Source organism: Oncorhynchus keta, chromosome 9, assembly GCF_023373465.1.
Source record: "Oncorhynchus keta strain PuntledgeMale-10-30-2019 chromosome 9, Oket_V2, whole genome shotgun sequence".
NCBI lineage: Eukaryota > Metazoa > Chordata > Actinopteri > Salmoniformes > Salmonidae > Oncorhynchus > Oncorhynchus keta.
In genome coordinates this window covers 45,063,382-45,091,109 of record NC_068429.1, presented here as the reverse complement: position 1 = coordinate 45,091,109, position 27,728 = coordinate 45,063,382, and the positions used below count along the sequence as shown (strand labels likewise).

The 27,728-nt window shown below is 41.4% G+C and overlaps 1 protein-coding gene across 2 annotated transcripts in view; it reads right to left on the bottom strand.

The window, feature by feature from the left end:
- Positions 1 to 27,728, bottom strand: part of LOC118387924 (tyrosine-protein kinase JAK2-like) — a 74,386-nt gene that overhangs the window by 25,593 nt on the left and 21,065 nt on the right. For both annotated transcript variants that reach the window (XM_035776754.2, XM_035776755.2), the window contains exons 3-7: positions 14,268 to 14,391; positions 12,530 to 12,647; positions 5,139 to 5,284; positions 2,083 to 2,374; positions 1,712 to 1,831 (exon numbers count right to left, since the gene is read on the bottom strand). In XM_035776754.2, coding sequence (XP_035632647.1) covers positions 1,712 to 1,831; positions 2,083 to 2,374; positions 5,139 to 5,284; positions 12,530 to 12,647; positions 14,268 to 14,391 — 800 coding nt within the window. The remainder of the gene's footprint in view (positions 1 to 1,711; positions 1,832 to 2,082; positions 2,375 to 5,138; positions 5,285 to 12,529; positions 12,648 to 14,267; positions 14,392 to 27,728) is intronic.

Here is a 27,728-nt window from a genome sequence, read left to right as displayed (position 1 = left end):
CTCCTCCTCATGGACTGCACCAGATTTGCCAGTTCTTGCTGAGAGATGTTACCCCACTCTTCCACCAAGGAATAGCCCTCACCCTCTGATCCAACAGGTCTCAGAGGTGCTCAATGGGATTGAGATCTGGGCTTTTCGCTGGCCATGGCAGAACACTGACATTCCTGTCTTGCAGGAAATCACGCACAGAACGAGCAGTATGGCTGGTGGCACTGTCATGCTGCAGGGTCATGTCAGGAGGAGCCTGCAGGAAGGGTACCACATGAGGGAGGAGGATGTCTTCCCTGGAATGCACAGCGTTGAGATTTCCTGCAATGACAACAAGCTCAGTCCGATGATGCTGTGACACACCGCCCCAGACCATGACGAACCCTCCACCTCCAAATCGATCCCACTCCAGAGTACAGGCCTCGGTGTAACGCTCATTCCTTCAACGATAAATGCGAATCCGAGACAAAACAGTGACTCGTCAGTGAAGAGCACTTTTTGCCAGTCCTGTCTGGTCCAGCGACGGTGGATTTGTGCCCGTAGGCGACGTTGTTGCCGGTGATGTAAGGCAGGTCCTCCTCACTAGACAACAGGCCTACAAGCCCTCAGTCCAGCCTCTCTCAGCCTATTGGGGACAGTCTGAACACTGATGGAGGGATTGTGCGTTCCTGGTGTAACTCGGGCAGTTGTTGTTGCCATCCTGTACCTGACCAGCAGGTGTGATGTTCAGATGTACCGATGCTGTGCAGGTGTTGTTACACGTGTTCTGCCACTGCGAGGACGATCAGCTGTCCTGTCTCTCTGTAGCACTGTCTAAGGCGTCTCACATTGCAATTTATTGCCCTCGCCACATCTGCAGTCCTCATGCCACCTTGCAGCATGCCTAAGGCACATTCACACAGATGAGCAGGGATCCTGGGCATCTTTCTCTTTAGTGTCCTAAGTTTTCATAACTGTGACCTTAATTGCCTACTGTCTATAAGCTGTTAGTGTCTTAACGACCATTACCACAGGTGCATGTTCATTAATTGTTCATAACAAGCATGGGAAACAGTTTTTAATCCCTTCACAATGAAGATCTGTGAAGTTATTTGGATTTTTACAAATTATCTTTTAAGGACAGGGTCCTGAAAAGGGGACATTTCTTTTTTTGCTGAGTTTATAAACTGAGTGCACAAATCTTTCCATGACAAAGACCGACCAGATAAATTCAGGTGAAAGCTGTGATCTATTATTGATGTCACTTGTTAAATCCACTTCAAAATCAGTGTAGATGAAAGGAAGGGGACAGATTAGAGAAGGATTTTTAAGCCTCGAGTTAACTGAGACATGGATTGTGTATTAGTGCCATTTAGAGGGTGAATGGAAAAGACAAAAAGATTAAAGTGCCTTTGAACGGGGTAGGGGAGTAGGTGCCAGGCACACCAGTTTGTGTCAAGGACTGCAACAACTGCTGGGTTTTTCCACATACAACAGTTTCCCGTGTGCATCAAGATCCAAGGTCCGGCGGACATCCTGCCAACTTGACAACTGTGGGAATCATTTGAGTCAACATGGGCCATCATCCCTGTGGAATGCTTTCGACACCTTGTAGAGTCTATGCCCCAACGAATTGAGGATGTTCTGAGGGCAAAGTGGGGGGGGGGTTTCAACTCAATATTAGAAAGGTGTTCAATATGTTCATCTTGTCCCTCTATGAGTTAGGTTAGCAGGGTGGTCGTACCAGAGTCTGATGGTCCTGTCTGTTGATGGTGACGATACGACTCTCGATAGCACCGCCCTTGTTGGCCTGCTTAATGCTGATGTCTATGACCTCGGGGAAATCACAGTACGTCTGGAAACCCTGAGAGACACCGGGAGAGAGAGAGAGATAGTGAGCAAGAAAGAGAAGTCACATACAGTAGCAGCAATCCTGAATGCACAACATTCAAACGCTCTTCTGCTTACTCTCTATGAAACTATGAAATGATTGAGACAATTGAAACAATTGAAACACATAACCAATCATAGGCATTTTGTGGTCGTTTCAGCACGGCATATGCCGTTTCCAAGAAGAGAAGAATAGAAAGAGAAGAGAATGCTACTTCTCCCTACCTTTTCTATCTCCATATCCTTCCCCTGGGACCACTGAATTCCATTGTTACCCGTGACGACGATGGTGACCTCTCCAGCCGAGGGCTCTGTGACACGGAAGCACTCGGAGTAGAGGGCTGGCTGCAGCATCTCCAGATTTGCCAGGTATTTGAGCTTGAGATCGCGAGCGGTGGCATTACACTGGCAGAACTGCTGGATGAACTTCTTGAAGCGATGGCGGATCCTCTTCCGGGTCACAAAGTGGTACTCCTGGATACGGGCACGTATGTCCTTGGGCAGGAATGACTTATAGCTGTGGGGGGGGGGGCAGAATGGGATTGGTTTAGTTACAATTGGGTGCATTAAATACTAGTATCAATAGCAGCCAAGATATGAATTATGTGATACAATATCATGTTTTAAGAAAGGACATTTTTAAAAATGTGAAAATTAGCAACTAACAGAAAATAATATATATTTTAAATACATGGGCTGGGTTGGAGGGAGGTGTGGTGTGATGGAGTGAGAAAAGGAGGCCCGGGTGAGTACGGACACCGTGTCTCATGAAATATTTAATGACATGGGTTTATTATGTTCTGTAAAGGATGTCATGAACACATTTTCAATACTGATAATCTCACACACACTAAGAGTTTATATGTTCATTGATTTGCATGACCAGTGCCTTCACAAAATATTCATACTTTACTTATTCCACATTTTGTTAAAGCCTGAATTCGAAATTGATTTAATATTTATTTTTTTAATCTTACCCATCTACACACAATACCCATAACAACAAAGTGAAAACATGTTTTTAGAAGTATTTGCATATTTATTGAAAATGAAATACAGAACTCTCACATTTTCATAAATATTCACAACCCTGAGTCAATGTTAGAATCACCTTTGGCAGTGATTACAGCTGTGAGTCTTTCTGGGTGAGTCTCTAAGAGCTTTGCACACCTGGATTGTACAATATTTGCCCACTATTATTTTTTTAAATTCTTCAAGCTTTGTCAAGTTGGTTGTTGATCATTGCTTGACAGTCTTGCCATAGATTTAAGTCAAAACTGTAACTAGGCCACTCAGGAGGTACATCTTGCTAAGCAACTCCAGTGTATATTTGGCCTTGTGTTTTAGGTTACTGTCCTGCTGAAAGGACAGTTAACTTATCTCCTTATTTCTGTTGGAAAGCAGACAACCAGGTTTTCCTCTAGGATTTTGCCTGTGCCTAGCTCTACTCCATTTATTTTTCATCAACAAAAAATCCCAATCCTTACAGATGAAAAGCATACCCATAACATGATGCAGCCACCATCATGTTTGAAAATATGAAGAGTGGTACTCAGTGATGTGTTGTTGGATTTGCCCAAAACATAATGCTTTTTTATTTAGGACATACATTTGGTTAAAAAAAATCTATCCATTTCAGCTTTTGATATGTAATTAATTTGAAAATGAATAGAAAAATCTAAAAACATAATTCCGCTTGGTCATGTGCTGAATGCATGGACAGCACGGTTAGTCTTCTAAAAAGTGACATTTGGAAAAATAGCTGCACCTCTTGAATTTTGAGTTTTTGACAAAGTGTCACAGAAACTGAAGAATATGCTCTTTCAGATACTAGAAATCAAAATGTTTCACCTGCATGTGACCGAAGAAGGATTTGATAAAGCAATGCTCCTTTCCCTGCATCTGTCAATTACAAGATGCGCCCATCTCTTCATGTACAATTTGAGTACCGATAGGCCTAATATTGTCACTCATCAGATTGTCAATTTAATCTGGTCTATAGGCTAACTCTTACTACGTGTTAAATTTGTTTTGGTGTAGTTTAGGTGTAGTTTGGGTGTAGTTTGGGTGTAGTTTGGGTGTAGTTTGGGTGTAGTTTGGGTGTAGTTTGGGTGTAGTTTGGGTGTAGTTTAGGAGTAGTTTAGGTGTAGTTTAGGAGTAGTTTAGGTGTAGTTTAGGTGTAGTTTAGGTGTAGTTTAGGAGTAGTTTAGGTGTAGTTTAGTAGTTTAGGTGTAGTTTAGGTGTAGTTTAGGTGTAGTTTAGGAGTAGTTTAGGAGTAGTTTAGGAGTAGTTTAGGAGTAGTTTAGGTGTAGTTTAGGAGTAGTTTAGGTGTAGTTTAGGAGTAGTTTAGGAGTAGGTTGGATGTGCCGGCTGTCTGGCATCGTTTGTTTCCCACTCATCAACTTGGATCGAGTCAAGGATATGTTTTGCGTTATTCTAAAGGCCTACTGCAACACACAGCATGTTTTCATTTCCTGTACAATACATTTGATTAGTAATAGAGTCCTAGTAAATAAAACAGTACCATAACAGCTTATTTTTACCAAATAAAACGTAAACGAGAATGTATCAACCTGCAAGGTGCGTGGTCAAATTATTAACATAAGCCAACACTGATAAATAGGCATAACAAACTCATCAATTACACTATTGTTCTGAATTAAATCAACCTCTTCATCCTCATCATTCATTTAGGCCTCATTTAAATTTGATTGTGAAGTAACTTCCATAATTATTGCCCATTCATTCATTTGTCATTCAGTGAGTAAGTGAGTAAGTGAGTGAGTGAGTGAGTAAGTAAGTGAGTAAGTGAGTAAGTGAGTAAGTGAGTAAGTGAGTAAGTGAGTAAGTGAGTAAGTGAGTAAGTGAGTAAGTGAGTAAGTGAGTAAGTGAGTGAGAGTGAGTGAGAGTGAGAGTGAGAGTGAGAGACGCATTAGCGCCTGGTTAGGTACCAACGTCCTACAGCACATTGTCTTGGCGGAATGAATTGGGAATAAGTGTGAGAAAAAAAAAATGTACGGGTAAATGAATGGGTAAAAAGGCCAATTGGAAGCTAGGGATTTAGGGATGATTAGGTGGCCAGGAAGGAAATACAAATGTCAGGTTAACATTTTAGCCAGGACACAGGGTTAACATCCCTATATCTTTAGGGACCACAGCGGAGCCTATGCAATCCACCTGGTTTGACCGGTGTGAACGCCGCTTTGTTTACCAAACGATTCCTCATACATTTTTCGTTGCTTTGAGGTTCAATATGCTCCATCTTCCTCCAGTGTACTCGCCTGGTGTCGTTGAAGATGTCCACAGGAGCCTGGCTGCTCTCCTTAGCCATCCTCATCATATCCAACACAGCCATGCCAAGACACTCCTCCTGGGCCTCATGGTTTACTGGGATACTGACCCAGCCATCCACAAAGTCACTACGCCACTGAGGGAGGGAGGAAGGGAGGGAGGTACAAGCCAGAAAGGAAGAAGTGGCAGAGGAAGTAAATAGGCAGGCAGATACAGGGTACAGGTGGCATAAGGTGAAAACAGAAAAGGGGAGAAGAGTAAGAAAAAAAAAGGGGGAGAGGGATAACGTTGACATGACATGAGAGAAGAGAAACGGCAGATAGACCATCTGATTAGGCACAAAGCAGTTGTTCAAGCCTCAAATCTGTAGTTATTCAGCCCTATCAGTGTCATGCCTCTCTCTGTCCCCATGGGCCCTCGCGGTTATTAAAACCCTAGCCAGTACAGTTTCACTTTCTAAATTCTACGTGGATAACATCAACTAAAACCACAGACACCGGCCTCGACTAGATAACTAATGCACGAACCAGACAGAACATCTTGAGGAACATTACCCAACTTTCGAATAGATACGTGGAAACCAGGTACCTCAGTTCTCAGAATGTGTACTAAAGAGTCAACACCCCTTTCCTTACAGCAACCCAGGGCCTAACTTGTCCTAAACTACTGTCGGAAAGTGACTAATTGACTTGAGCATGTTTTAGTATGTTTATAATCATATAAGCATCCTAGCAATAGTGAATAACATGTTATGGGTTTGATAGATGCCCCTGTGAGACAGGAGTCAAATGGTAGAGATAATAGATTGCGAACACCTGCCCTGTGTCTTATAGCTTAACTGTGTTGTATTATATTCACTCATTATGATTTGCATCATGGTAACCATGAATATATTGCTTTTTCTCAAATAGCCCTCCGTGTATGAGAGGATAATTAAGAATGGACTGCGGCAAGGTGCAAGAATGTATACTCCCTACTGATAAGAAGACCGGGAGATGCGTGGAAGAGTACCAAAGATTCTGGACTCGGGCTGGGATGATAACACCACCTCCCTAGCCAGAGATTCATTGTACCTCCTAAACTCAGGAGGGGGAGGGCTTGTCCGGGAAAACAGAGGTGATAAATATATGTTCTGAGATTCTGTAACTTGTCTTTTGCAGCTGTATGACCCAGTGTGGTTTAATTAAATGTAGCTTTCTTTGGAGTCCGATGGGAGTTTGTCCCAGAAACTTAGAACCTGGCGTTGTTTTATCAACAGCAAGGTAGAACCGCTAAATCTCATATTAAAGATAGAGAGTCAGCTTGTAGTATGAGGCGACTAGAGAAACATTTTGAAATCAACAGAACCAGGACCTCGAAGGCTCTGGAAAATAATACAAATCAAATCCAACATAGTAGTCCTGGGCTGGATTGGACTGGAAACCATAGAGAGGTGAGCCCGGTTCGTACCAGCTGCCAAGTATTGAGGAAATGCATTGCGTAATGAAAGAAGTTAAATAGGGTCAGGAATTCGTCAGCTTCATTAGAAAAAGAGGGTTGAATTTTTGGTTTCCATGCGGGCGCTTATGATCCCGTTCTCTGCCCTCTCCTGCCTAGAGCAATTTTGGCACAACTCCAAGCACCTCAAAAACCCTGCTTGGTCTTACAGCCACGAGGCATGTGATCCAACAACCTCACATGTAGCGGGGGATTCTTAACCACTGCAGGGAAGGTTCTGTTCAGACTAGATGTGAACAAAACCAGTAAATTTATTCAGGGTCCAAAAGAGCGATAGGATGGAAAAAACATAGGGCACAAAAATGTGGCTCTGGCTGGCAATTTTGATGCTAGTGAAGGAATTTGTGACAGGTTTGAAACCCACTATTAAGTCTGCTATGGCCAGCGTGGTGGATCAACACACCAGCTGGGAACAGATAGTGCAAGCTGCATCGAGAGCGGAATCAAATTCAGCTCACGGTGCTGCAGTGCGTGTTGTCGCTCCTTCCCATACCCTAAGCACTGGTAATGGTTTTGAGAGTAGGGAGAATAAAAGCACACTGATGCCACGCACTTGGCCATTGGGTGAGAATGTACGGTGGTGCCTGGGCTCTCTGCGCCAACTCACTTTCTTCACTGACTAGTGAGCAGCAGCAAACTCATGAAAATGTCCAGAGTTGGAGGCAAAGAAAGCATAGGGATATTTGGCCTCAAAATGGCTACCTTTACAACGAGAAAAATCATTACATTCAGTGGAGTCAAGAGCAATGGAACTACTACCCATGCAGTTTACAATAGGTCCAGTAACAATACCGGGCTTATTCTTTATTGTAGCTGGGGTAGAACCGATTTTGTGTTTGGATAATCTGTTGGCATGACCAAACACTCCTCACACGCTCAATCTTGTGAGACTTTATTCATTCTTTATTCTGAAATAGTTTAACTTCTGTCAGAATGGGGTAAATTAGCCTTCAACATTTTTGTTTTTGTGCGGTATCTGGCACAAAAAAAACCCACTAAGTTTTAATTTGGTGAACATTGGTATCTGGCTGATGTATTTTATAATTTGGGTACAAAACCTATTCATCTCAAAATAATACACAAGGAGTGTGAAGCAAATAGTGAATATCCAACAGAGATTGGTGATAGTACATACAGTAAAACGTTGGGGTAGATTAAAACAAGTAAGGTGTAAGTAAAGGGGGAGAGTGGCCTCCCTGTGAACAGAAGTTGTGTTTTGTTAACTCAGTAATTAAAACATTTTTGTTACTGATTAAGATTAAGTATAGTGATTTAGTATAGTACCCATCTCTCCCTTTGAAGGCTGTTGACTTGGTAGAGTAGTTAGTTAAATTCTGCCATTCTGAAAAGTATCAAATGTACCTGGATCTGGTCGTTAAGGGAGCTTCCAATTACACTGAACAAAAATATAAACGGAACATGAAGTGTTGATCCCATGTTTCATGAGCTGAAATAAAAGAGCTCAGAAATGTTCCACATGCACAAAAAGCGTATTTCTCTCAAATTCTGTGTACAAATTTGTTTACATCCCTGTTAGTCAGTATTTCTCATTTGCCAAGATAATCCATCCACCTGACAGGTGTGGCATGTCAAGAAGTTGATAAAACAGAATGATCATTACACAGGTGCACCTTGTGCTGGGGACAATAGAAGGTCACTCTAAAATGTGCAGTTTTGTCACACTTGATGTCTCAAGTTTTGAGGGAGTGTGCAATTGGCATGCTGACTGCAGGAATGTCCAGAGCAGTTGCCAGAGCATGTAAAGCTAATTTCTCTACTATAAGCCACCTCCAATGTAATTTCAGAGAATTTGGCAACCGGCCTCACAACCGCAGAACACATGCATGGCATTGTGTGGTCGAGCGGTTTGCTGATGTCAACGTTTTGAACAGAGTGCCCCATCGTGGTAGTGGGGTTATGGTATGGGCAGGCATAAGCTATGGACAACAAACACAACTGAATTTTATCGATGGCAATTTAAATGTAGAGATACCGTGCCAAGATCCTGAGGCCCATTGTGGTGCCATGCATCTGCGGCCATGCACCTCACGCTGCATGACACAGGCCAAATTCAAAGGGTGTTGAGCGTTAGTAAATGTGTCAGTTATTCTGCGCTCTGGCACACTCAGACAAGAGTGCTCTGAAATCGGAGTAGATAGCCAGAGCGAATTTACCAGCTACGTCTATCAACAGTTGTTGTAGTTACATCATTCTATTGAAATGGTTACTTGCATAGTGGAGTCTTTCGTTTAGACATGTAGCTAGCTAAACAATGAACCATAATCTAAACTCATAATGTATGAATCTGCAGGTAGCTAACCAACAAGGTTCAATGTTAGCAAGCTAACAGATACAAATATTACTACACAGATCAAACACGTAACGTTAGCTAGGGAGCCAGCCAGCTAATGTTAGCTACTAACTTAAAAAGAAAATGACTGACAAAATTAGAAACATGTAATATCTGAAAAATGTAGCTAGCTAGACTATCTTACCCTTATACATGGATGGACACTTCTCCCCCTCTGTCACAGATGCCATGTTTGCCCTTAGTTTGAAGATGTAATCCGGAGGCAGGGGTTTTATACAACAGCCTTCTGTGTGATCTCTTTTCGACTCAGTCTGCATATTTGCAATCAAAACGGCAGAATGTTCTCCATCTCCTTAACTATCATACTCTAATTCCACAGATTTCAAAACTCGGTCCTCCAGAAAGTGGAGAGCAGCACCTACGCAGTTCTACTACATAATACCTTTCAGAAAAGCTGCGTTAGAAAGGATCACCTACACATTATAGGAAATAACAGTAAATGTACTACTGGTGATACAGTGGGGCAAAAAAGTATTTAGTCAGCCACCAATTGTGCAAGTTCTCCCACTTAAAAAGATGAGAGGCCTGTAATTTTCATCATAGGTACACTTCAACTATGACAGACAAAATGAGGGGGAAAAAATCCAGAAAATCAAATTGTAGGATTTTTAATGAATTTATTTGCTAATTATGGTGGAAAATAAGTATTTGGTCAATAACAAAAGTTTCTCAATACTTTGTTATATACCCTTTGTTGGCAATGGCAGAGGTCAAACGTTTTCTGTAAGTCTTTACAAGGTTTTCACACACTGTTGCTGGAATTTTGGCCCATTCCTCCATGCAAATCTCCTCTAGAGCAGTGATGTTTGGGGCTGTTGCTGGGCAACACGGACTTTCAACTCCCTCCAAAGATTTTCTATGGGGTTGAGATCTGGAGACTGGCTAGGCCACTCCAGGACCTTGAAATGCTTCCTACGAAGCCACTCCTTCGTTGCCCGGGCGGTGTGTTTGGGATTATTGTCATGCTGAAAGACCCAGCGACGTTTCATCTTCAATGCCCTTGCTGATGGAAGGAGGTTTTCACTCAAAATCTCACGATACATGGCCCCATTCATTCTTTCCTTTACATGGATCAGTCGTCCTGGTCCCTTTGCAGAAAAACACCCCCATGCTTCACAGTAGGTATGGTGTTCTTTGGATGCAACTCAGCATTCTTTGTCCTCCAAACACAAGTTTTTACCAAAAAGTTATATTTTGGTTTCATCTAACCATATGACATTCTCCCAATCTTCTTCTGGATCATCCAAATGCTCTCTAGCAAACTTCAGACGGGCCTGGACATGTACTGGCTTAAGCAGGGGGACACGTCTGGTACTGCAGGATTTGAGTCCCTGGCGGCGTAATGTGTCACTGATGGTAGGCTTTGTTACTTTGGTCCCAGCTCTCTGCAGGTCATTCACTAGGTCCCCCCGTGTGGTTCTGGAAATATGCGTTGGTACTTAATGAATATGATATAAGTTCAGTTGTCATCTGAGACATTATGACTGATGACAGGACAACATAAACTGTATCTGGGAAAGTCTACACATTCTAGTTATCAGATTCACATGCAATTGTTGTGCAATTTAAATGTTTAAATATGACACTATTTGTGAAAAGATTAAATGTAATTTTAGCTTCCAAATGAGAAAATTGTGTTTTCAAAAAGTTAGAGCTCTGCTCAATCAGTGACCCACCCCTGTAAAGAGACATGGGCTATAAAACTATGAAAACACACCCTTCTCCCTCCTCTATATAAAGCCTTGACAAAAATGTAACCTCTTGTTCCGGGTACATTAGGATGACGATCCGATGTCAGAATGGTTCAGATAATAACTACAGAACGAAGCCAACATCAGCGTGAGCTTTGGTTGCGAATGGTATGAACATTGAACTCTTATTCACTACAGAAGTGATACCTCCTAGCCTTTGAGTTAGCAGCGGCCGCTGTAAACGTGGGCTAGGAAAGGACGGATGACGTATCCAGCCTAACACACAACGTCGATACGACAACATATCCAATTTACCGCCTTGGACATTCTTCTGAGGACAGGAAGATCTCTGTTGGCCAACACCGCCAGCATCTAGGACCAACCTACCGAAGCGCAGATCAGAGTAAATATTTATTGCATTTTCCTTTTCCAAATGGACGGTCATTTAGAATGCATAAGATACTGTATTTACGATAGCATGGCTTCTCCCTTTGTTCCTCAGTCTTCCCGCTCTTTCACTCAAACCCAACCCCCTTTCCTTTGTGTAACCAGCCGTTATATCGGCTCCGTCCACCAGGGACGTTTTCTGTATGACATAATTTGCATTCTGTGTATATGTAATTCTGTGTGATTAGTTAGGTATTTGGTAAATAAATAATTAAACCCAATTTTGTATTGCTGATTCAACTTGTTAGCCAGGGTTCGTGAACCAAGAAATTGCAAATTTCAGATGAGACTGAAATAAGGTGACGATTAATATTGACTGCTATTGATGATAAATATTACTAGGTCTTTAAGAGTTTATTCGGAAGATAACAGCTCTATAAACGCTCTTTTGTGGTGCCCCGATTTTCTAGTTAATTACATTTATATGATTAGCTCAATCAGGTAATAATAATTACAGAGAAAGGATTTTATAGAATAGCATGTCATATCACTTAATCCGGCATAGCCAAAGACAAGACACACTACAGACTCAAGGGGAAATCCGCAGTTGAAAAGATAAAGCACATCCCACCTCTGTTCTGGTAAAAAAAAAAAAGGCCAGGAGAAATGTAACCACTTAAATTCATAGACAGTGTAATTGATGCAAGGACTGCCTATCCAAGGTAATCAGAATTATAGTTTCAAGCATATTTTGAAGCTATACTGTGTTTATTTACATTTGACATTTTTACAAACATTGGGTAAAACAAGCTAATCTTTTGGGTTCTGATGTATGGAAGTTTAACTAAGCTCATGAGGCATCTCTAAGTTATATTCTTCAAGAATCAATGAGTGTATATAATTTATTTATAAGTCCAAAATTGGGATGCAGCAATTGCGTATTGCCCCTTTAATTGACAGCATATTCTCTCATAGTAAAGTGAAAAGGATAAGCGTAGATCAAAAGGGCCCCCTGGTTCACAAATCTTCACATAAACATTGTTAAAACGTGAGATAGCACACACACATACACACAAAAAAACACCACTGTGCCTCTCACCCTGCCTCCCAATATCACTTCCCCTTTCTTCAGTACCCTACCACCCTTCCACCCAATGGGTGGATTAAGCAATGATTTACACAACACAAGCTCTATAAGCCTTGCTGATAGGTGCTTTGATTATAGAGACCATTACCCCAAATATAGCCTGTGGTCTGGTCAGAGCCCATATTTACACAGCAACCCTGAGTAGAAGAGCCGATTAATTTAAAGCTGAACCTAGATTAGCACTCCTACCCTGAGACTCTTTATGAATTTACATCTTGCGCTCTTGAATTTCACTCTACCAGACTGAAAACAAACCAGGCAAAAAATAATGCCAAAGTCGAGACTAACCTGAGCAAAGAGGTAGGACATGACGGTGTCGTCTAAGACGGGGCTCTCCAGCCCTTTGTTGACCCCATAGCGGTGGGCACAGGAGACTCGGTTCTTATACCAGCCAGGGAAGTAGTACCTAGAGAGAGAGGGGGGGGGGGGAAGAAACAGGGTGGCGGCAAATGAAAACGGAGCAACTAGTAGTTAGAGCGATAAATAAAAGCAGCCAATGGATAGTCTACCATGCAAAGGATGACTAGCCTGTACAGGTGGCAGTAATAGCTTTCCTTATATTTCTTATGCAAGAAATACGTACTTACCGTATCAGCAACAAATGACAACATCAAAACAACAAAACTGCCAGGACACATCCTCTGGCTGTGGTTCAATGTGGACTAGGACTTTCATTCCATAATAGCAGTTTGACATGTCACATTTCCTTCACACAGGCATTTTCTGCCTGTACGAACAATTAAAACCACTGCTACTGAACTGAACTAATATTTATACCAAATGTTTTAGGGTCCACAAACAGATCAGCTACACATCCATAGAGGTACATGTCTTTTTTATCCGCAATGTACTTTAATGACTCAAAGAAGAGTATTCAACTATGTGCTCTTTTTTTTTTTAGCTCTCCTAGCTATGCCGTTGAGAAACTATAGCAAGCACACTTGTAGTTGTTCTGTTTGGAACACAACCCCGCGTCCCCGCCATCAAACAAGTACGGTTATTGTTCACGCAATCCCAAAAAATGGCCCATTATAAACAGCTATCTGGGTCAGGTGGGCATCATTTGAAATCTTGTTCTGTTGCCAACATGACTAGGTGAGTTATAAAATAGGATCTTACAGTGCTAGGCATTCACAGGGCGATTCAGAGAACCAGATGGTAATTTTGGTGCACATAGAATGGAGTCTTGCGTGCATTCAGGTGCGAGTTCCGTGGCAAATTTTCATCACAATAGACATAGGCTCATTCTGTTCAGAACCAACGCAGGGTGTGACGCCATGTCATCTTGTAACTGCACGTCAAACAGTGATCGTAAACGGTGACTGTTAATGACATAAGTTTTAATGTGAAGTGCATATTTGGACTCAAGTTTTTGGCACATCAAAGTGGTATTTACTATTTTAAAGCCTTCCCTTCCCTCAGAAAACAAAAAATGCCCAATTAGCAGGAGGGTTCACGAAAGCTTCTTGAAGTGTGCGGTGCTCAAGTTCAGAACGGCTGTCAGTCAAAACCCACACAGCGCTGTGAAAACGCTGAAACCTGAGCTCTGACATCATTTATAGTGTGTTACTGTACAGCCAATGCGTTCCAATTTAGGCACTTATCAGCGCCCAAATCTGCCATTTTCAACCCGCACAAGGGTACGAGTGTAACGGGCTACCGAACATATTCCTTTTAACAGTACATGTTTTGCATGATTCATAAAAATTGCTTCCATCCTAGTATTTTTAAATTAGCCACCTTTCCTGAAGCAAGATTCGAGCCTTGGGAGTTTTGAGAACCAATCGGTAGGAGAGTAGGGTTTATCTGCATACTACGGTCACTACATGCCTCGCCCAATGCCAGAGGCTGCTAGCTAGGACACCAGTAGTGTCCTTCACCCCCCACCTGACGAGCACTGCTTTCCCACAGTTATTTTAATGTTAAGGGGGTGGGTTATTGGAATTGAGCCAACTAAATATTTCCTTTTCAACAGAGAAATAAATTGTGCTAGACCCCTGATCCCATTCCACTTCCTAGTTCCTACCTTACTCTGAAGAGGAGCATCTCATTGGCTGATTCGTCCAGTTTGAGGATGTGATTGGGTGGGAACCACATGCGGTCGCTCTCCCTCATCAGGCCAAATAGGCTGCAGTACATTGGTGACAGGCCTGGGAAACAGGAGAGAACAGAAAAATGTTTTTAAAAAATGACACTAAAGATATCCATAGGCGTCGATCCCTGGTCGAGTCACACGAAAACACTAAAAAGTGGGACAGGATGCCTCTGCTTGGCACATACAGCATTAAGGAGATGGATTGGGGCTAAGGCCCTGCGATAGACTAGTGTAGGGCTGGGCGATATGGCCAAAATATTATATCACAATATATGTCTCATTTTTGATGGTATGGCGTATGTGTGTATTAATAATACAAGTTCTAAATATGCTTTGAGTAGTGTATGACCCTATGGTTTGGTTTTAATGGGGCTTTCTTCTGATTGAACCATATAAAACAAATCACCCAAAAATGTCAGCATTTTTACCAATTTCTGCATTTCCTTAACTCAATTGTTATCATTTCCACACTTTGCTACATTTGTCTTTGTATGCCTATTTTGTCAAACAGTAACTTTCCGTTATCAGAATAATTAATATCTTCTATGACCATGTATTTGCAATGTATTTGGGCCTCCCGAGTGGTGCAGCGGTCTAAGGCCCGGCATCTCGGTGCTAGAGGCGTCACTACAGACCCTGGTTCGATTAAGGGCTGTATCACCTTGATTGGGAGTCCCATAACACGGTGCACAATTGGCCCAGCATTGTCCTGGTTAGGGTTTGGCAGTGGTCCTTCTGTAGCTCAGTTGGTAGAGCATGGCGCTTGTAACGCCAGGGTAGTGGGTTCGATTCCCGGGACCACCCATACGTAGAATGTATGCACACATGACTGTAAGTCGCTTTGGATAAAAGCGTCTGCTAAATGGCATATTATTATTGTAAATAAGAATTTGTTCTTAACTGACTTGCGTAGTTAAATAAAATATTAAATAAATCAAATAAAAAGAACATGCAAATGTATCTCATGGCAGTTCTTACCACAAGCCTTCCACAAGCTTCCCACAATAAATTGGGTGAATTTAGGCCCATTCCTCCTGACAGCTGGAGTAACTGAGTCAGGTTTGTAGGCCTCCTTGCTCGCACAAGCTTTTTCAGTTCTGCCCACAAATTATCTATGGGATTGAGGTCAGGGCTTTGATGGTCACTCCAATACCTTAACTTTGTTGTCCTTAAGCCATTTTGCCACAACTCTGGATGTATGCTTTGGGTCATTGTCCATTTGGAAGACCAATTTGCGACCAAGCTTTAACTTCCAGACTGATGTCTTGAAATGTTGCTTCAATATATCCACGTCATTTTCCTACCTCATGATGCCATCTATTTTGTGAAGCGCACAAGTCCCTCCAGCAGCAAAGCAACCCCACAACATGATGCTGCCACCCCCGTGCTTCACGGTTGGAATTGTGTTCTTTGGTTAACAAGTTTCCCCCTTTTTCCTCCAAACATAACAATGGTCATTATGGCCAAACAGTTCTATTTTTGTTTCATTAGACCAGAGGACATTTCTCCAAAAAGTACAATCTTTGTCCCCATGTCCAGTTGCAAACTGTAGTCTAGAATTTTTATGGTGGTTTTGGAGCAGTGGCTGTTTCCTTGCTGAGTAGCTTTTCAGGTTATGTCAATATAGGAATCGTTTAACTGTGGATATAGATACTTTTGTACCGGTTTCCTCCAGCATCTCCACAAGGTCCTTTGCTATTTTTCTGGGATTGATTTGCACTTTTAGCACCAAAGGAGGTTCATCTCTAAGAGACAGAATGAGTCTCCTTCCTGAGCGGTATGACGTCTGCGTGGTTTATACTTGTGTACCATTGCTTGTACAGATGAACATGGTACCTTCAGACGTTTGGAAATTGCTCCCAAGGATGAACAAGACTTGTGGAGGTCTATAATTTGTTTTCTGAGGTCTTGGCTGAGTTCTTTTGATTTTCCCAAGCTAAGAGGCACTGAGTTTGAAGGTAGGCCTTGAAAAACATCCACAGGTACACCTCCAATTGACTCAAATGATGTCAATTAGCCTATCAGAAGCTTCTAAAGCCATAAAACTTTTCTGGAATTTTCCAAGCTATTTAAAGGCACAGTCAACTTAGTGTATGTAAACTTCTGACCCACTGGAATTGTGAAATAGTGAATTATAAGTGAAATAATCTATCTGTAAACAATTGATTGAAAAATGACTTGTGTCATGCACAAAGTAGATGTAATAACCGACTTGCCAAAACTATAGTTTGTTAACAAGAAATTTGTGGAGTGGTTGAAAAACAAGTTAATGACTCCAACATAAGTGTATGTAAACTTCCGACATCAAATTATACATACATAGTATTCGCTGCAGTGGTTTAAAAAGTCATAAAAGACCCAAGACAAATAACCATATCATAATCCACATAGTAAAGTCATAACTTTGCCCGGCTTAAAAAGGTTTTATTTTGGTAAAAAAAAAAAAATGGGGTCCGGTTATAGGAGCCCCATGAAAAGGTTGCCATAATTGGGAGCCATGGTGTTCCCCCTCAGGGAAGTACTGATTCAGAAAGAAGGTGAGAGATTCTAGCCCTCTATGGTGAGGAATACAAGTACAGTGCATTTTCGAAAAGTATTCAGGCCCATTGACTATTTCCACATTATGCTAAACTTTGAACATTTAGATATTAAATAAATGATAGAGAATAAGCCTTGAATAGGAAGAGTGAAAGAGACTGGGTTGTAAAAGTCAGAAGTTAATGGTTCTCTGTGGGAAGACCGATAGCTTTGGAATGTGTTGGGTGGAAGGGAGGAGAGCAACGGTTGAGATAGGAGAGTGATGGACATCTGTGGACTAGGGGAAGGAGAGGTCAGGAGGTGAGGTCAGTTCCCCTTATTAAGGGAGTAATCAGGGTTTAGTATCTGGTTACCTTCTTTCTGTGGAATCATAAGATGTAAGGATTGGAGAGAGAAGGAGTGTCCTAAAGTGAGATGTTAAGAAATGTTTTGCTGTCTGAATTACAGCTGTACAGAACCTTTGGGAAGAATTAAACTTGGTTAAAGCTTCTCTAGTGTCCGTGAGTTACTTACTCTGAAAAATAAGAACCTACCAGAATAGATCACAGGGGTAACGGGACTATCAACCAGCATGGAGGTAAAGTCCATCTTGGTTATGTCATCGTTATCTAAACAAACACTGTAGTCTGCCTAATGCTGTTTGTTTTTGAATACCATTGTCATGTCGGAGGGAAATTATCAATAAAAAGTTGGTGTTCATCGGTTTCCAATTCAATCAAAGTCTATGCGATTCTGAATCAAATGTGATATTAGCCTCAGTCAGCTCTTTTAGGCTCCTGAAATGGCATTACAACAGCTTGAAACTTGTACTTGTAAATAGATATTCCTGTATGTTTTTGCACACGCATATATATATTTGGGTTTCAATGTGTCTATGAATGACATCCTTGTGCAGGGGACAAAGCTAAGGGCGAGGGGCCTGTGGAAAATGCAAGTAGAGGCTTGAGTCACAGAGTAAAGACTAGAGGTCGACCGATTAATCGTAATGGCCGATTTAACTAGGGCCGATTTCAAGTTCATAACAATCAGTAATCGGCATTTTTGGACACCAATCATGGCCGACTACATTGCACTCCACGAGGAGACGGCATGTTATGCGAGTGCAGCAATGAGCTGCAATGTTATGCGAGTGCAGCAATGAGCTGCAATGTTATGCGAGTGCAGCAATGAGCTAGCTAGCATTAAACGTATCTTATAAAAAAACAATCTTAACATAATCACTAGTTAAACTAGTAATATCATCAACCATGTGTAGTTATCTAGCTTGTCCTGCGTTGCAAATAATCGATGCGGTACCTGTTAATTTATCATTGAATCATAGCCTACTTCGCCAAACGGGTAATTTAACAAGCACATTCGCTAAAAAAGCACTGTCGTTGCACCAATGTGTACCTAACCATAAACATCAACACCTTTCTTAAAATCAATACACAAGTATATATTTTTAAACCTGCATATTTAATTAATGTTGCCTGCTAACATTAATTTATTTTAACTAGGGAAATTGTGTCATTTCTCTTGCGCTCTGTGCAACAGAGTCAGGGTATATGCAGCAGTTTGGGCCGCCTGGCTCGTTGCGAACTGTGAAGCCTATTTCTTCCTAACAAAGACAACCGACTTCGCCAAACGGGGGATGATTTAACAAAACCGCATAATCGTTGCACAAATGTACCTAACCATAAACATCAATGCCTTTCTTAAAATTCATACACAGAAGTATATATTTTTAAACCTGCATACTTAGTTAAAAGAAATTCATGTTAGCAGGCAATATTAAACTAGGGAAATTGTGTCACTTCTCTTGCGCTCATTGCATGCAGAATCGGGGTATATGCAACAGTTTGGGCCGCCTGGCTCATTGCGAACTAATTTGCCAGAATTGTACGTAATTATGACGTAACATGGAAGGTTGTGCAATGTAACCGGAATATTTAGACTTATGGATGCCACCCGTTAGATAAAATATGGAACGGTTCCGTATTTCACTGAAAGAATAAACGTTTTGTTTTCTCAAAAAGATAGTTTCCGGATTTTACCATATTAATAACCTAAGGCTCGTATTTCTGTGTGTTATTATGTTATAATTAAGTCTATGATTTGATAGAGCAGTCTGACTGAGCGGTGGTAGAAAGATGCAGCCTCGTATGCATTCATTCAAACAGCACTTTCGCACGTTTGCCAGCAGCTCTTCGCAATGCTTCAAGCATTGCACTGTTTATGACTTCAAGCCTATCAACTCCCGAGATCAGGCTGGTGTAACTGATGTGAAATGGCTAGCTAGTTAGCGAGGTGCGTGCTAATAGCGTTTCAAATGTCACTCGCTCTGAGACTTGGAGTAATTGTTCCCCTTGCTCTGCAAGGGCCGCGGCTTTTGTGGAGCGATGGACAACGATGCTTCGAGGGTGGCTGTCGATGTGTTCCTAGTTCGAGCCCAGGTAGGGGCGAGGAGAGGGACGGAAGCTATACTGTTACACTGGCAATACTAAAGTTCCTATAAGAACATCCAATAGTATATGAAATACAAATGGTATAGAGAGAAATAGTCCTATAATTCCTATAATAACCTCAACCTAAAACTTCTTACCTGGGAATATTGAAGACTCATGTTAAAAGGAACCACCAGCTTTCATATGTTCTCATGTTCTGAGCAAGGAACTGAAACGTTAGCTTTTTTTTTTACAAATATTGCACTTTGCCTTTCTTCTCCAACACTTTGTTTTTGCATTATTTAAACCAAATTGTATGTTTCATTATTTATTTGAGGCTAAATTGATTTGATTGATGTATTATATTAAGTTAAAATAAAAGTGTTCATTCAGTATTTTTGTAATTGTCATTATTACAAATAAATACATACATAATAATAAATCGTCCGATTAATCCGTAGCGGCTTTTTTTGGTCCTCCAATAATCGGTATTGGCATTGAAAAATCATAATCGGTCGACCTCTAGTAAAAACAGAATACAACAAGCCAGAGAATGGATGAAGTTCAGATGTCCTGGGCCAGGCCTCAGCAACACGTTTTCTCTGCAGCTCAACCTACAACAACAACAAACTCTATAAGACAAGTGTGTTACACACATAAGGAAGAAGAGAAAGTAGATGACAGAAACAGGAAGTGAGAGTACAGTGCCGAGTGACAACAGGAAGAGAAACCTAGCAGAGCATATTGTGTGGTGGAGGTTAGTTGGGTGATTGTCATGAAAACAGTTTTAACCATGGTTGTAACAAATTGAAATAGTAAGATTGAAATTATAAAACCATGATGCATCTGCAACACTCAACTATCATTCGGAAGACTAAAATGCCTAGTGTAAGGTACAGTGTCTGATTTGAATTATGTAACTTCTCAACCAAATTCTCATTACTGAAATACGTTTGGATAAAATTGGGTAAATTTGATAAAATTGTACTTTAGATTTTTATTTTTAAACTAAATATGTTGCTGTAGTTTGTCCATAAATCATAAAAATGGTATACTAGTTGAAGTTCACAATTTTGGTTTTATTCACCTATGATGCATCATCTAGGAGTAGTAGTCCTTAGATTAACAAATACATGTAATTCCTTCAGAATGAGGTTCTTATTCTCAAACACCAACCTTATTACCGAAATGACTAAAAAGTTACAAATTGGGAAAAACTTAGAAAACCATTACCTTACCAACATGGGAGGCATGAATGGGCTTTAATGATGTGTTCAATTGTTTGCCGACTCACAATGGCTTACTTGCATATTGAGCTATAATTATTGGCTATTTTATTAACGAGAACCTTAATTTCGGTCATAGTAATAAGCTAATTCTAATGGATAGTCAATGGGTGTTCTGGCCTTCTAGGCAGAGTTCCTCTGTCCAGTGTCTGTGTTCTTTTGCCCATCTTAATCTTCTCTTCTTATTGGCCAGTCTGATATATGGCTTTTTCTTTGCAACTCTGCCTAGAAGGCCAGCATCCCGGTGTCGCTTCTTCACTGTTGACTTTGAGACTAGTGTTTTGCGGGTACTATTTAATGAAGCTGCCAGTTGAGGACCTGTGAGGCGTCTGTTTCTCAAACTATACACTAATGTACTTGTCCTCTTGCTCAGTTGTGCACCGGGGCCTCCCACTCTTTCTATTCTGGTTAGAGCCAGTTGGCTCTGTTCTGTGAAGGGAGTAGTACACCGCGTTGTACAAGATTTTCAGTTTCTTGGCAATTTATCACATGGAATAGCCTTCATTTCTCAGAACAAGACTAGACTGGCGAGTCTAGCCATTTTGAGCCTGTAATCGAAATGCTGATGCTCCAGATACTCAACTAGTCTAAAGAAGGCCAGTTTCATTGCTTCTTTAATCAGAACAACAGTTTTTAGCTGTGCGAACACAATTGCAAACGGGTTTTCTAATGATCAATTAGCATTTTAAAATGATAAACTTGGATTAGCTAACACAACGTGCCATTGGTACTGTATAATAATCTGCCGTTTCCAGCTACAATAGTCATTTACAACATTAACAATGTGTACACTGTATTTCTGATCAATTTGATGTGTTTATTTATTTATTTTTTTAATTTTACCCCCTTTTTCTCCCCAATTTCATGGTATCCAATTGTTAGTAGCTACTATCTTGTCTCATCGCTCAACTCCCGTACGGGCTCGGGAGAGACGTCATGCGTCCTCCGATACACAACCCAACCAAGCCGCACAGCTTCTTAACACAGCGCGCATCCAACCCGGAAGCCAGCCGCATCAATGTGTCGGAGGAAACACTGTGCACCTGGCAACCTTGTTTAGCACGCACGGCGCCCGGCCTGCCACAGGATTCGCTGGTGCACGATGAGACAAGGATATCCCTACCGGTATCAAAAACAAGGATATTTCTAAGTGACCCCAAACTTTTGAACGGTAGTGTATATTATCATCGAAACCGCATTATTATTTTTGCGCTAGTTGGCTGTACCTGCAGCAAAATTCCAGTATGATCCTTCATAGTTCTCCATATTTCTAAATAGTGTGTCAATTTGCTCTCCGCACTTATTTCCATGACTGATCAAAATTAGTTATGTCTCTCTTGTCCCTCTGCAGCAGAGAAGATGGTGACCAATATGTTTGGAACATTGAATTGCAATAAAATGTCAGTGTCGAATCGCAATACATATCGTATCGGCATCATAGTGCGACTACTCACTGCCCCATGGAGGAGTTAAACGTCAGAAGGAAAAGGGGGAGTGGGAGACAGAGATAGAGCGCGAGAGTGAGAGCAATAGAGCGAGAAAGAGAGCTGCAGGGTGCTTATCAGTGGGAGACATTCTGAGTGTGTTTGAGAGAGATAGAGCAATAGAGAACACAAAAGCAACAAGTCGACAGCCTGCCGAGGTCGGTGTAAAGTGTATGAACACCCGGGACTGAGGTATAATCTACAGTGCCTTCAGAAAGAATTCACACCCATTGACTTCTTCAGCGTACATTTTAAATTGCGATTTTTGGTCACTGGCCTACACACAAATGAATTCAAAATGAAAAGCTGAAATGTATTGAGTCAATAAGTACTCAACCCCTTTGTTATGTCAGGCCTTATTTCAGGAGTAAAATGTGCATAGGTTACATAATAAGCTGCAGGGACTGTGTGCAGTAGAGTTTAACGATTGTTTCATGACTACCTTATCTCTGTATCGCACACATACAATCTGTAAGGTCCTTCAGCAGTGAATTTCAAACACACGTTCAACCACAAAGACCAGGGAGGTTTTCCAATGCCTTGCAAAAGAAGGGCAACTATTGGCAGACTGTGTAAAATGAAAAAAAATAATAAAATAAAGGCACACGCCCCCTTTTCCTTCTGACGTTAAACTACTCCAGTACTGCAGTGTAGACAGATATGGAGCAGTGAGTAGTCTCCCGTGTGTCATAGGGCTGGGAATTGCAAGGGACCTCATGATACGATATTATCACGGCACTTTGATGCCGATAAGATATGTATTGCGATTTGACACTGACATTTTATTGCAATTCAAGGGTTATTATTATTTTATATACATATACATATACATATATAAAATAACCCTTTGAGCACGGTGACGTTACACCCAGATACTACACAGATACAGGTGTCCTTCCTAACTCAGTTGCCGGAGTGGAAGGAGACCGCTCTGGGATTTCACAATGAGGCCAATTGATACAGTTAGACTTTGATGGCTGTGATAGGATAAAACTGAAGACGGATGAACAACGTTCTAGTTATTTCACAATACTAACCAAATTGAATGATCCAAGGGGAATTATGGTAGAAAATGGGTTTCTTCTTTTTGTCATTTTAGTGAGATAGTTGTAATATTTTCAAGTATAGTGGTGGCCGCATCATGTTATAGGAATGCTTGTAATCATTAAGGAGTGGGGAGTTTTTCAGGATTAAAAAAATACACGGAATGGAGCTAAGCACAGGGAAAACCCTAGAGGAAAAACTGGTTCAGTCTGCTTTCCACCAGACACTGGGAGATGGATTCACCTTTCAGCAGGACAATAACCTAAAACACAAGGCAAAATGTACACTGGGGTTCCTTACCAAGACGACAGTGACTCAATTTGAAAATAATAATGGGCAAATGCTACACAATCCAGGTGTGGACAGCTCTTAAAAAGACTTACCCAGAAAGACTCAAAGCTCTAATCGCTGCCAAAAGGTGCTTCTATGAAGTATTCACTCAGCGGTGTAAATATTTACAGTGCCTTCAAAGTATTCAGACCCCTTGACTTTTTCCACATTTTGCCGTTACAACCTTATTCTAAAATGTAAATAGTTTTTTCTCCTCAATCTACACACAGTACTCCATAATGACAAAGCAAAAACAGCTTTTAGAAAAAAATGGAAATATCACATTTACGTAATTATTCAGACCCTTTACTCAGTACTTTGTTGAAGCACCTTCCGCAGTGATTACAGCATCGGGAGTTTCTCCCATTCTTCTCTGCAGAGCCTCTCAAGCTCTGTCAGTTTGGATGGAGAGCGTTGCTGCACAGGTATTTTCAGGTCTCTCCAGAGATGTTTGATCGGGCTCAAGTCCGGGCTCTGGCTGGGCCACTCAAGGACATTCAGAGACTTGGCCTGTCCCAAAGTCACTCCTGCATTGTCTTGGCTGTGTGTTTAGGGTCATTGTCCTGTTAAAAGGTGAACCGTCACCCAGTCTGAGGTCCTGAGCGCTCTGGAGCAGGTTTTCATCAAGGATCTCTGTACTGTGCTCCGTTCATCTTTGCCTCGATCCTAACTTGCCTCCCAGTCCCTGCCGCTGAAAACATCCCCACAACATGATGCTGCCACCACCATGCTTCACCGTAGGGATGGTGTCAGGTTTCCTCCAGACGTGACGCTTGGCATTCAGTCCAAATAATTCAATCTTGGTTTCATCAGACCAGAGAAGGTAATTTCTCATGGTCTGAGAGTTTTTAGGTGCCTTTCGCCGAGGAGTGGCTTCTGTCTGGCCACTCTACCATAAAGGCCTGCAGAGATCGTTGTCCTTCTGGAAGGTTCTCCCATCTCCACAGAGGAACTCAAGAGCTCTGTCAGAGTGACCATCAGGTATCTGGCTCACCTCCCTGATCAAGGCCTTTCTCCCCCAATTGCTCAGTTTGGCCGGGAGCCAGCGCAAGGAAGAGTCTTGGTGGTTACAAACTTCTTCCATTTAAGAATGATGGAGGCCACTGTGTTCTTGGAGACCTTCAATGCTGCAGAAATGTTTTTGTACCATTCCCCAGTTCTGTGCATCAACACAATCCTGTCTTGGAGCCCTATAGACAATCAAATCAAATTTTATTTATATAGCCCTTCGTACATCAGCTGATATCTCAAAGTGCTGTACAGAAACCCAGCCTAAAACCCCAAACAGCAAGCAATGCAGGTGTAGAAGCACGGTGGCTAGGAAAAACTAGAAAGGCCAAAACCTAGGAAGAAAGGCCAAAACCTGGCCAAGATGTTCAAAGTTCATAAATGACCAGCCGAATAATAATAAGGCAGAACAGGAACCAGGCAGTTAGGTGGACTGGGGTGGCCAGTCTTCTTCTGGCATATGTGGGGTGGCCAGTCCTCTTCTGGCTGTGCCGGGTGGAGATTATAACAGAACATGGCCAAGATGTTCAAATGTTCATAAATGACCAGCATGGTCGAATAATAGTAAGGCAGAACAGTTGAAACTGGAGCAGCAGCATGGCCAGGTGGACTGGAGACAACAATTCCTTCAACCATGGCTTCGTTTTTGCTCTGACATGCACTGTCAACTGCGGGACCTTACATAAACAGGTCTGTGCCTTTCCAATCAATTGAATTTACCACAGGTGGAATCCAATCAAGTTGTAGAAACATCTCAAATATGCTCAATGTAAACAGGATGCACACTTGAGCCCAATTTCGAGTCTCATAGCAAAGGGTCTGAATACTTAAGTAATTTAAGCATTTAAACTTAAGCATTTTTTTGTTAATGTGTCATTATGGGGTAATGATTGTAGATTATTAAGATTTTTTTTTTTTTATATTTAATCAATGAGTGAGGAAATCTAGTTAATCCATTTTGAATTCAGGCTGTAACAAAATGTGGAATAAATCAAGGGTTAGGAATACTTTCTGAAGGCACGGTACACGAGCAGTTCCCAACCGTGTCCGTTCTGTGGACCAACAAATTATCGTCAAAAACTCGAGGATGACCATTTGTGGAGTCGCAGATAAAAAAATTACATACAAATGTAGTCTATTTTAGCAGTGAATGTCACAAAGGCCTATTTTTATAAACAATTTGAATTGTGAAAAGTAATGTAAATTTGCTTATAATACCACCAACGATTATTTTTGGCAGGACTTTTTTTTTTAAATACAAAATATTTTGCGGCGTTAGGTACTCTAAGCCGGGTGAAACAGCAGGTTGACATTCACTGAGTAGACCAAACATTAGGAACACCTTCCTAATATTAAGTTGAAACCCCCCTTTTACCCTCAGAAAAGCCTCAATTCGTCAGGGCATGGACTCTACAAGATGTCGAAAGTGTTCCACAGGGATGCTGGCCCATGTTGACTCCAATGCTTCCCACAGTTGTGTCAAGTTGGCTGGATGTCCTTTGGGTGGTGGACTGTTCTTGATACACACGGGAATCTGTTGAGCATGAAAAACCTAGCAGTGTTACAGTTCTTGACACAAACCATTGCGCCTGGTACTTACTACTGTTGGGTTCTGGCTTGAAATATACTTATGTCACAATACTAGAACTTCTTGATTACTTTACATGTATAAGGAAGGTTGGGGTAAATGAAGCGCGGATAGGAACGTGGTGTATGGAAAGTTACTGAGTGAGAAAAGGGGAGTGCAGAAAGGTAACATTTTGCCAAACATGTTATTGTTGAATATGAAGACTTCGAAGGAGGGAGGCAAAGGACAACAGTCTGAGGGATTCTGCCCGAGGTCACATGAAAGTGAGAAGAAACAGTCCTATTTCACACACATATACTTCCACGCCCACGAAGGTTCTCGCATTAGGCAAGGGCCATGACTACACCAGTGAGAGGAGCCAATTAAGATCCTGACTAGTAACAGAGATTTATTGGCTGTCTAGATGTGCAAGGATTTGACTCCGCTTATTAGGAGGGTATAAATATATGTGCTTTGCGAAATCATACCTTGTCTTTGCAGCTGTATGACCCAGTGGGTGAATAAGCTTGGTTGATGCTCGTCTGTTTGAGTTTACACTGTTTGGTCAGAACCTAACACTACCACACACCATTCAAAAGGGACTTAAATATCTTGCCCATTCACCTTCTGAATGGTACACAATCCATGTCTCAATCGTCTTAAATAACATTCTTGAACCCGTCTCCTCCCCTTCATCTACAGTGATTGAAGTGGATTTAACAAGTGACATCAATAAGGGATACTGTAGTTTTCAACTGGATTCACCAGTTTGTGTCATGGAAACAACAGGGGTTATTTCTGTTTTGTATACTCAGTGTTTTATGTACACTATATACAGTTGAAATTGGGAGTTTACATACACTTAGGTTGTATGTAACCACTCCACAAATTTCTTGTTAACAAACTATAGTTTTGGCAAGTCAGTTAGGACATCTCCTTAGTGCATGACACAAGTCATTTTTCCAACAATTGTTTAAAGACAGATTATTTCACTTATAATTCACTGTATTACAATTCCAGTGGGTCAGAAGTTTACATACACTAAGTTGACTGTGCCTTTAAATAGCTTGGGAAATGGCTTTAGAAGCTTTTGATAGGCTAATTGACATCATTTGAGTCAATGGGATGTATTTCAAGGCCTACCTTCAAACTCAGTGCCTCTTGCTTGACATCAGGGGAAAATCAAAAGAAATCAGACCTCAGAAAAAATTGTAGACCTCCACAAGTCTGGTTCATCCTTGGGAGCAATTTCCAAATACCTGAAGGTACCACGTTCATCCGTACAAACAATGGTACGCAAGTATAAACACTATGGGACCACGCAGCCGTCATACCGCTCAGGAAGGAGATGCGTTCTGTCTCCTAGAGATGAACCTCCTTTGGTGCTAAAAGTGCAATTCAATCCCAGAACAACAGTAAAGGACCTTGTGAAGATGCTGGAGGAAACAGGTACAAAAGGCTCAATATTCACAGTAAAAACGAGTCCTATATCGACATAACCTGAAAGGCTGCTCAGCATGGAAGAAGCCACTGCTCCAAAACCACCATAAAAAAGCCAGATTATTGTTTGCAACTGCACATGGGGACAAAGATCATACTTTTTGGAGAAATGTCCTCTGGTCTGATGAAACAAAAATACAACTGTTTGGCCATAATGACCATCGTTATGTTTGGAGGAAAACATGACATTTCACATTCTTAAAATAAAG